We start from the raw sequence: 11,280 nt of genomic DNA on the forward strand, positions 1-11,280 counted from the left end.
AACCATTAAAAATTACAGGTCCCAGGGTGACTGGCTCTCTTCATAGCCTTTTGCCATGTGTCAGCAAACCATGCCAAGTGCATAAGTCTGGTGAAATAAGCATGAACCTAACTTATACTTCTGACAAGAATGGAGAGTAAGATATGGGGGTGTCTGACCCCAGGAGGCCTTCTGTTGTTAAGCTTATGTTCATAATGACAGAGACATTCTTTGTAGATGAAGACCCCACCCCATGTTGCTCTGTTCCAGCATCACATGCAACTTTGACCCGGTCTTTATCATCTGATGTGAGGATAGGGTTATAAGCAGAGGAAAAATTTTAATTTCCTATCTCCAAAGCCCAGAAGGTCCAAAAAAAGAGGTTTAGCCCCCTTGATGCCTCCTGACTATACCAAATACAGATAGCTAAAGGTCACTATTGCTCACATTTCCTGGCCCCTCACTTTACATGGTCACAGTAGATAACAGTGCTGGTTGAAGGAGGTTTCCAGAGAGCATGAAAGGACTCTGACTATGTCACAAAGTGGATGATGTAGGGAAGCTGGGATGTGGAGGCATGTCCTGAAGCATGGGGAGGTTGTATCAGCCTCAACAGTATCTGTCTCTCAGTACCCCTTGAGAAACAGAATTCAGGGAGGGGGCAAATTGTGGGGCAAGTCTCATAGTATTCTTTATCAGATCGCTAAGAAATAGGCTAATAAAAGGGCAAGCAGCATCACAGGGCCAGAGAATGACTGCAGGGGAGGGAGAGTCCTGAATCTCAGGGGAGTGTTGGAGAAGCTAGAAGACCATTATGGGCACAGGGCCAAGGAATCCACTCATTCGCTTGCTGTCATCCACCTGTTTCTCACATACACAAGACGATCACATGGTTGCAAAACTAATCATTTATTGAGCAGGTTCAGGAGGTCTTATTCATGGTGGAGTTCTGGGTGTGGTGAAGAGAATCGGAAAGTTGGAGGAAAACTTTGATTCTCGGGTGTTGATGAATCTATCTAGACAATTAAAGAAGATCCTGAACATTCAAAGATAATGCCTTCATGGAGGACAGTGATGGAAATCAGGTCACAGAGCAGATCACAGGATGACATAGGGTCCATGGAATGAAGACCCTGGAGCCCAGGTGAGGAAGCATTCACTCAGCACTAAATAAGCAGATGAGAGAGAACAGAAACTCATTAAGCTTTTCCTGCAATGAATTGAAGATAAAGAGAATTTTATTATAGAGACAAATGGTAAAGAAATAGATATCAACCTGCACTGTAACCTGTTACTTGCCAGAAGAGGGAGAAGGGGGGCATTGAGTCAATGGCTGGTGTGTTTTTTCTATTGCTTAAGCTTCCCTACTGAGTCTATGATAGAGAGGAATCATTGAGGACCCTAGGCTGCTTTCTGCCATTTTCAGTATTAAATGTTTTGAGGAATCTCTGATAAATTGAGGAAGAATGGCTAAAACCATAGTTACCTTTTATTAAATGCTGACTTTATGTAAGCCAGAGCTGCTAAGTCTTTCCCGTACCTTTTCTGAATGAAGCCCCACCATAACGCTGAGGTAGGACACAGATGAGGGAATTCAGAGCCTGTTTTCCAGGTGGGAGACAACTGGAAGGTCAGACAGCTCTCTTTCCAGATCAGAAGTTAAGGATGTGCAGAGATCAAAGGAAGACATTATTACCAAACACTGGAGGGTGAGACCACACATTTTGGCCTTGAAAGATGGACAAAACACTGAAATGTATTTCAGTTTCATACTCACACCCTAGTACTCTTTCCTATTTCCAATTTTATGTCTTGGTGATTTTTAAGACATTATCAGTTACTGAGGCCTTTTCAGCAGTAGGGTATCCACACAGCAACTCTGTAATGTCCACATCATTGGCCTCCTTGTCATTGCTTAGGCCAATGGCTCTAAAGCTCATGGAAGGAGTGGGTCCTGAACCCAGGACCCCCAACTCCAAATATCAAGTTACTCCCTCAAGCTTCCTACCAAAATATTTTTAAATTATTTTTGGACATAACTTCTAATGGTGTTGGAAGGCAGCGATCCCTGGGCCACCCCCTCTCCAGCCAACATCACCAACCTGGGAGCCTTGGCCACATTGCCTCCCTCGGGCCTGGAGACAGCGATCTGCAGAGGAAGAACAGAGCACAGTCAAACACCAACCCATTTTTTTCCCCAGCCAGTAACCAAGGGATTATCCGAGTTAAGACAAAGGGGACTGATTGGAGGTGTTACCTTTTCTTAGATCTCCATTCAGTAACATGGGAATTTACGAAGAGAATACCAGAGATAGCTAAACTTACCAACTTTTGTCAAGTCCAGTATGTTTGCCTCAGGAATTCCATTTATTTGACAAAGTTCCTCAAACCTTTCCTTGAGGTTTTGACTCACATCTGGTTTTCGGGCTGTAGGAAAAATGACCATAACTGCTGTAATTCTGTGTCTTGGTCTTTGAGGCTCTTGGGGACACGGGCATGGGCGCAGATGGATGGGAAATGCATGGCAGTGACTGGTGCTTGGGCAGAAGGTAGGGATAGCCTATAATCTGTCCTAAATTTGACATCTTAGTTTATCTTCTGGCATGATGAGAAATATCATCATCTTCCCATCACTGAGCCTGAGGGATTACCCAAGTGAGTGCCTCTCTTCAGAGGAGGAATGACATCCCAGGGTAAGACTGGGGGAAACATTTTGTCTCCAGCCCACTCCAAGGTGAGTGTCCACATGAAATACTCTACCATAGAGTGTTATCACTTGGGTTTCTTTTTCAGTGTCCCGATTCAAGATATAAAAAATGAGATATTGATTGTAGACTGCTTCAATTATGTGAAATTTATTGTATCCATCATCTGTAAAAGAACCAAAATACAGCTCAGAACCTCTTAAGTCCATGAGAAATAAGTGAAACACTTTATGTATAATCTTTCACAGACCAAATTCAAGAGCATGTCCTGGATTGATGAAGGGTGATACCTGATGTCTTCCATTTGTATCTCCCTAGGCCTCATCAGGTGACCTTTAAGGGTAGATTTGACAAGCAGTGGTACATTGAATGCTACTCAATGTACAGAATATTTAGCCATGTTGCAACCTACCTTCTATTATCCTCCCTGAGACTCACCTACCTGCCTCAGCCATCTCTGCCAACTATGTGTCTCTGTCCTTTCAAGAACCTTACTGCCATTATATACCCAACAATCTATTCAAGCAGTGTGCTGTGGTAGTGGCCACCAAATATCATCAGAGTGAGCAAGGAATCAAAAGATATGACAAATTTTTATTTTTTGTGTGTGTCCATTTTCCTTTGTTGCAGGTGGGTCATATGACCAAGTCACCCTCTTATTCTGATCATATTATGTGCCATGTGTTGGCTTTTGCACACAGGGTTCTCCTAAATGGAGGATATTGGCTATTAGATGACCTCATTTACATCACCTAAATAAGCATCAATAGGGAACTGATCAGGACCCTAAGGGTACTGAAATTTGGTAAATTTCTTGAAGTTAGAAGTAGAATTTACAAATATTTTTTACTTATACTTACAGTCAAAACTATATACATCCTCTTCTTTTTTGTCACAGAGGAAAGAAATTTTAGTACAACCTCCATGGACCCTGTAAAACAGAATGAGCTGATGCTCAAGAGATATTGATGGGTTGACTCCCTCTCTCTCCTCCTAACATGCGTACCTGATTCTAGTTAAGTGTTGAACATTTTTGGTACACATTTGAAACAGCTTTTATTGACCTGATTTCACTTCTTTTGCTACTTATGAATGAGTCACCCACTGATGTCACTATTACTCTACTGCCACTTCCCACTATCCTCTGACTGCAGCCACTTCCCTGTAGAATTAGCTGAGGGCTCAGCTGTGCCAGCTCTCAGATAAGGGCCCTATAAACATGGCCTCACTCGGTCCTCAGGAAGAAGCACCAGGAGAGAGAGTGAGTATCATCTGCTTTCCCCCCAGGGGAAGCTGGGGTGGAAGGAGAACATTTCTAGGCCGTGCAACTAGTGAGAGAGGGCTAGGCTGTTGACCTCCCATCCCTGCTCTTAGCCTATGCTGTATTGCCCCACGGCTTGTGATTCTGAAACTCTCTGCCACTGACCTCAGCTCCCAGTTAAATTTATTCCTGTCACCAACTCTTATCTCTGTATCTAGAAATGCTTCTGGTTCATCATGTCGTGGATCAATGCCTGAGAAGTGACACTGATTTTAACTATAGTCCCACATACTGTGTGTGTGCTTGTGTGTTTATGTTGTGTGTGTGTATGTGTGTGTTTATAGAGCTCAAAATCACTCTCAGCCTTCTGGGGTTTTCTTCTCAAGTAAAAAAAGTAATACTTACCTTATATGAAATTTAAGTGACAAAGAACAGTTTTTCAAGACTTGGATGGAATTCACAAAAATTCTCATGCTACCATTTTCTTCTATCTTTTCTTTCATGTCTGAGGCCAAGAGAATGGAATACCACTCCCCTGAAATCTGCAATAAATTAGTAAAATGACTGTGTAAGAAAAGAGGAGAGGAGATACCACACACATGCTTGTCCCATGGGCCAGGACTGGTAATTGTGATCTGAAGATGGAATTAGATCTCAGGTCAATTGACTCCACAAGTAAGGCTCTTTCCACTATCCTCCAATGAGATTGAAGGTCCCCAATTGCTGTCATCTTTCCACATGCTACAACTACTCTTAGTCCAAGGTCAGAAACCACCTCCTTTACTTAACAAGTAAAAAACCTCTTGCCCTCCAGTAGGCTCACATGTTCAGAATCCTCCAAACCACCCTCAAAGTCAGAAGTCTCTATGTTCTATCTTTGAATGAAGTCCCAGTTCTACCTTTGACATATCAAAGTTGCTTGTCTCAACATCAGAGTATCCTCTAGAATGGGCACAGGCCAAAGTCAGCCCCAGGCACAGCAGCAGCATCTTCATATTGGGAAAGACGGTCCTCTCAGCTACAGGCACTTGGAGTGAGTCTTCCCTTGATGGTGGCTCCACTTCCAGCTTCTTTGTCCTTATATTTATTCTGTGTCCAGTTTTTTGTCCACCTTTTCACTACACACTCACAAACAGTCTGTGTTCACTGAAGTAGGACGAAGATTGTTCCTGTCAATCTCATCTCTTTTAGAAACACTGAGTGGCCTGGAATTACTCAAAACACACACTCAAAATGAAAAATAGCGGATGCCATTGGGAACCAGAGTTAATTGTGAGATCAGAAAACTAATTATGTGTGGCAAGAATGGAGTAGAACTTACATATAGAATGTGTGGACAATCCATGTTAAAACACTCACACTATGGGTGGAAAAGGTGAGTTACTCCAGGTTAACTTGCATAAGAAACAAAGAAACTGTCTCTACCAAAGATGACAGGACCTCTCACAGAGAGTTCAGATAGAGGAGACTAGAATAGGGTTGGATTCAATGATGTCTTGAAAGAATGGTGTCTGGTATTGGGCATATTTTAATTCCTTTTCCTTTAGTCCAAATTCAACCACAGTGAATGAACGGATGTTTAATCATTACATATAACTTGCTCTATACCACAGACCCCTAAGAGAAATAGAGAAGCAGTAGATGTCACCCCTGTCTTCAAGCAACTTTCAATGAAGCTGGGGAAATGCTTTATCTTCTCAATAAAAACTTCATTCTCCAAATCTGTGAAGTAACCCAACAGAGTGGGACCAAGTCCAGACCCTTGTGGGTCAGAAAAGGGGGTGATGCTGGGAGGGTGACGTGACATAGAAAGTGCTTAAGAATACAGGCTTTGGAGTCATGTAGACCTGGGCTTCATTCCTATCTCTGTCATTCTGAAGTCATGAGGACAAATTTAACCTCTTGGAGCTTAGTGTCCTCTTCATGGGAATAATCGTAGATTGCTATAGATTCAATGGGATGGTGTGTGTAGAACCCTCAGCCTAATGTCTGCCACAATTAAGCTGGTGGGATCAGAGAATTATTCCTGGTAAGGAGTCTTGGGGTAGGTCTTAAATATTAGGCAGGTGTGGAGGTGTGGAGAGCATGTGGAAAGGGGATATCTGGTGAGAGGAATGTTGTGATTTAGGCTCCTGAATCCCCAGCTGGCGCTTGTTCAAAGCTATGGCTCACTTCTGTCTTGTCCTAATGGTCCCCTTCTGCACACCCCCAAACAGAAAGAGGCCAGTGTCATGGGAGGAGGTAGAAGGCAGTGAACTGAGGAATTGTGGCATTCTATCTGTGGCCTGCTTTCCACTGTCATCCCAGTGGATCCTTGTGTGATCATTCCTTACTCAGGCTCAGCTGATATCCAATCACTGGTATCTTGAGGTCTACTTAACTTTAGGTACCATGGGCAGGCTGCAGGCGCTCCTGGCCCTGATATAGAGGAACTGAGCTTGACACATGGGGCAAAGGCTGTGCACTTCATTTTTTCTAGTGGATTCTCTCCTAGATGGCCGCCTGTGAGCAACCAGGTTTGCAAGATGAACTGGGCTAGGATGCTGAGGGGAGAGGCAGGCACTGCAGCTGCCCCCGCATCCCTATGCCATCCCTCTTCCCCTTTAACCCTGCACCCACATCTGAGCACCACATTGAAACTATCTGCTTCTGGGCACTCCCACTGTGTGCCCCAGGAGAAAACCAGAAATGTTGGCATATGGCACAAATATTGGTGAAATATTTGTATCTCTCAACATAAGGGTTTTGGCAGTTGTTTGGGAAAAACTTATGTTTACATTTTAAAAATGCAATGCACCATTTTTAACAACCTGTATAGAAAACTCGAGCTCTATCCCAAATACAAGTACTTCAGAACCATCTGCGAACGTAATGCATGTCTCTGATGTTCTAAGGAAATCATCACAGGCTTATTGACCACAAAGCAACCATGTCAGTTTTTGGTGACAAGCAGGCAAGGTTTGAAGCTTTTTATGTCCAAACATTACAGCTTACTGTTTTCCATTTGGGCAGTTAATGTGTTGTACTTGGATTTTAGGAAACTGTTGGGAAGGTTTGGGCTTTGTATATAACAGATTGTAATTTTTCCTACTTAAACTCCCAAGCTTTGATGAGGAAATGGGGAAACTGGAACTCTCATACATTTTGATGGAAATGTAAAATGGTACAGTCACTCTAGAAATGTTTATCTTTTTAAAAAAATTAAACATAGCCCCACTATTTGACCCAGCCCTTCCACTCCAGGTACCACCCAAGAGAAATGTAAACATGTATCCATACAGGGACTTGCACATGAATGTTCATAGGAACTTTATTTATTTAATAGTCAAGAACTAGGACAAAGGAAAATGTCCATCAACAGAAATGGGTAATAATTGGTGGTATGTCCATAAAAGGGAACGTGATGCAACAATGAAAAGGAACAGACTGTTGATAAACACAACAGGAATGCATCTCAGAGCAATTATGCTGAGTGAAAATAGGCAGAACCACAACAGTAAACAAAGTGCATACTGATGGCTGCATTGATATAAACCTCCTGAAAATGCAAACTCTAGACACAGACAGTGGATCAGTGGTTGCCTGGGGCTTTGGGTGGCTCAGTGGGAGGGAGGGGTCACAAAGGCCCAAAGGAAACTCCAGAGGAGGGTGGGTAAACTCTCCCTTCTGACTTTGTGATGGTTTCATGGTGTCTCCATGTAAGACAGAAGAAGGGAGATAGAGTGAGAGGAACATTGCTGTTCCTGTCCATATACTCCTCAACCTGGGATGGAACCCACAATCAAGGTATGGGCCCCATGCAGAAATCACACCAACCATGATTTGGTGTATGCAACGATGCTCCAACCAACTGAGCACCCAGCCAGGGCTCACATTTTATGCTTTAAATATGTGCAGCTGATTGTCAATTATACCTCAAAAAAACTATTATTAACAATAGGAAATAACTTTGCAGTTAGCATTTGCACATGGAACCTCTGACTTTTATGAACATGATTCTTCATTTCTGATATTTATCATGGAAATGGCTATCTCTGGAAGACAGAACTCATATGAGTTCCTGGCCCTGCGCTGACACACAGGCCTCAGAGAGGAGGTTGGGTGAGGCCCTGGGCTATTGTGGGAGGTGCTGCTTTCTAAGTTCCTAAAGGCACTGGAGCCCCCTGGGTGTGAGTAAAGACTCCAAAAGAACCCACTCACATTCTGCTGAATCCTGTTTGACCACCAGCCCCTGTCTGTGAGGTCCAGATTCTTAACATACCTATATGGTCCCTGGGTTCTGATAAGCAAAGACTCATGGTTCCCAGACACGCTTGGGGTGCTGCCTCTAACAAATCACCCACTGGCTTCAGGTTCTGTCGCACAGGGCCTCAGCGGATGTCAGGACAAACCCAGTTTCTAAAAGCATCCCCTTAGGGAGGCAGCTGTAGCCTCATGCTTCCCCTTTTCCTACAGCCTCCTTCAGCTTCCTTTTCCTTCATGCTCCGCGCCGACCTGACTTCTCGGGCTGCAGAGAATCTGGGAAAACCAGGGTGAGCCCCAGACTTTCTGAAAGAGGACTTCCAAAGTGTCCCTTAGCCTCCTACTGCCCAACTCAGTCTAGGCCTCGGAAAGCATGGCTCTTTCTCTTGAAGCCCAGGAGGAGCTGGTTGTGATTTGGGCATTCAGTCACCAGGAGGGGTCAGGCCTCCCGTGGATGTCCCCCCAGCAGGGTTTCAGGCTCCCTGAAATGCCCACCTCCAGGTGCCCACTCAACTGCAGGGCAACAACCCTTGGCCAGGGTCACTTGACAGGTCCGTGTGAGGTGGCCTAATCTATCTTCTAGAGCTCCTCTGAGTACCCAGGCCAATTTGTGATCATAACCACACTCACCCCGCCCCCCATTCACAGAGTATTGTTCGGGGTAGATCTCCCACACCCTCTCTGTGGCTCCAGCTTTTTTTTTTTTTTTTTTTTAAGTTTCTTTATCTTTATTATTGAAAATATTACAGATGTCCCCTTTTTATCCCCATTGATCCCCTCCACCCCACATCCATCCCACCCCTGGGCTTTCTCCATACCAATGTCTGTGTCCATGAGTTATGCTTATAAACATATAAGTTCTTTGATTAATCTCTCCTCACTCACTACCCCTCCCCATCTTCCCTCTGAGATCCCTCAGCCTGTTCCATGCTTCTATGTCTCTGGGTCCATTTTGTTCTTCAGTTTATTTTGTTTATTATAGCCCACATATAAGTGCGATCATGTGGTACTTGTCTTTCTCTGCCTGGCTTATTTCACTTAGCATAATACTTTCTAGTTCCCTCCATGCTGTCCCAAAGGATAAAAGATCTTTCTTTTTAACAGCTGCATAGTATTCCATGGTGTAAATGTCCCACAGCTTTTTTATGCACTCATCTACTGATGGGCACTTGAGCTGTTTCCAGATCTTATCTATTGTAAATTGCGCTGCTATGAACATAGGGATGCATAAGTTCTTTGTGATTGGTGTTTCAGGTTTCTTAGGATATATTCCTAGCAGTGGGATCACTTGGTCAAATGGCAGGTCAATTTTTAATCTTTTGAGGAAACTCCAGACTGCTTTCCGTAGTGGCTGCACCAGTCTGCATTCCCACCAGCAGTGTACTAGGATGCCCTTTTCTCCACACCCTCACAAGCACTTGTAGTTTGTTGATTTGTTGATGGTAGCCATTCTGACAGGTATGAAGTGATACCTCATTGTGGTTTTAATTTGCATCTCTCTGATGATTAGCAATGTTGAGCATTTTTTCATATGTCTCTTAGCCATCTGTATGTCCTCTTTGGAAAAGTGTTTATTTAGGTCTTTTGCCCATTTTTTAATTGGATTGTTTGTCTTCCTTTTGTTAAGTTGTATGAGTTCCTTATATTTTTTGGATATTAACCCTTTATCAGATGTGTCATTGGCAAATATGTTCTCCCATACAGTGGGCTCCCTTTTCGTTTTGTTGATGGTTTCTTTTGCTGTGCAGAAGCTTTTTATTTTGATGCGGTCCCATTTGTTTATTTTCTCCTTAGTTTCTCTAGCCCTAGGAGATGTATCAGCAAACATATTGCTATAAGAGATGTCTGAGATTTTGCTGCCTATGTTTTCCTCTAGGATTTTTATGGTTTCATGTTTTACATTTAAGTCTTTTATCCATTTTGAATTTACTTTTGTGTATGGTGTAAGTTGGTGGTCTAGTTTTGTGGGGTTTTTTTGCATGTACCTGTCCAATTTTCCCAACACCATTTATTGAAGAGACTGTCTTTACTCCATTGTATGTTCTTGCCTCCTTTGTCAAATATTAATCAACCATAATGGCAATTTCTGAGTTCTCTGTTCTATCCGACTGATTTATATGTCTGTCCTTGTGCCACTACCAGGCTGTTTTGATTATAGTGTCTTTGTAGTATAACTTAATATCTGGTATTGTGATCCCTCCAACTTTATTCTTCTTTCTCAAGATTGCCTTGGCTATTCAGGGTGTTTTTTTTTTTTTTTTTTTTGGTTCTATATAAATTTTTGAAGTATTTGTTCTAGATCTGTGAAATATGCTGTTGGTATTTTAATAGGGATTTCATTGAATTTATAGATTGCTTTGGGTAGTATGGACATTTTAATGATGTTAATTTTTCCAGTCCATGAACATGGTATATTTTTTCATTTGTTTATATCTTCCTCTATTTCTTTTTTCAGTGTCCTGTAGTTTTCCAAGTAAAGGTCTTTTACATCTTTTGTTAAGTTTATTCCTAGGTATCTTATTTTTTTAGTTGTAATGTTAAATGGGTTTGTTTTTTTAGTTTCTCTTTCTAAGAGTTCATTATTTGTGTATAAAAATGCCATCGATTTCTCGGTGTTAATTTTGTATCCTGCTACCTTGCTGAATTCATTTATCAAATCTAGTAGTTTTTTGGTGGAGTCTTTAGGATTTTCTATGTACATTATCATGTCATCTGCAAATAATGACAGTTTTGTTTCCTTTCCAATCTGGATGCCTTTTATGTTTTCTTCTTGTCTGATGGTTGTGGCTAGGACTTCCAGTAATATTTTGAAAAAGAGTGGTGAAAGTGGACACTCCTGTCTTGCTCCTGTTCTTAGGGGAAATGATTTTAGTTTTTGCCCATTGTGTATGATGTTAACTGTAGGTTTGTCATATATGGCCTTTATTATGTTCAGGTATGATCCCTCTATTCCCACTTTGCTGAGGTTTTTTTTATTAGAAGTGGATGTTGGATTTTATCAAATGCTTTTTCTGCATCTATTGATCTGATCATATGATTTTTGTCTTTCAATTTGTTTATGTGATGTATCACATTTATTGATTTAATAATATT

The 11,280-nt window shown here is 42.2% G+C and overlaps 1 protein-coding gene across 1 annotated transcript; it reads right to left on the reverse strand.

Moving 5' to 3' along the window:
* Positions 1 to 2,021: 2,021 nt before the first annotated feature.
* Positions 2,022 to 4,940, reverse strand: LOC148091864 (allergen Fel d 4-like). The gene is made up of 5 exons (XM_087822557.1): positions 4,845 to 4,940; positions 4,351 to 4,487; positions 3,545 to 3,615; positions 2,305 to 2,406; positions 2,022 to 2,128 (listed from the first exon to the last, which is right to left on the reverse strand). Exons 1-5 carry the CDS (start codon positions 4,938 to 4,940, stop codon positions 2,022 to 2,024), a joined length of 513 nt encoding a protein of 170 aa, XP_087678683.1.
* Between the last annotated feature and the right edge of the window lie 6,340 nt (positions 4,941 to 11,280).

The sequence above is a fragment of the Miniopterus natalensis genome, chromosome 12 (assembly GCF_054644295.1).
Source record: "Miniopterus natalensis isolate mMinNat1 chromosome 12, mMinNat1.hap1, whole genome shotgun sequence".
Lineage (NCBI taxonomy): Eukaryota > Metazoa > Chordata > Mammalia > Chiroptera > Miniopteridae > Miniopterus > Miniopterus natalensis.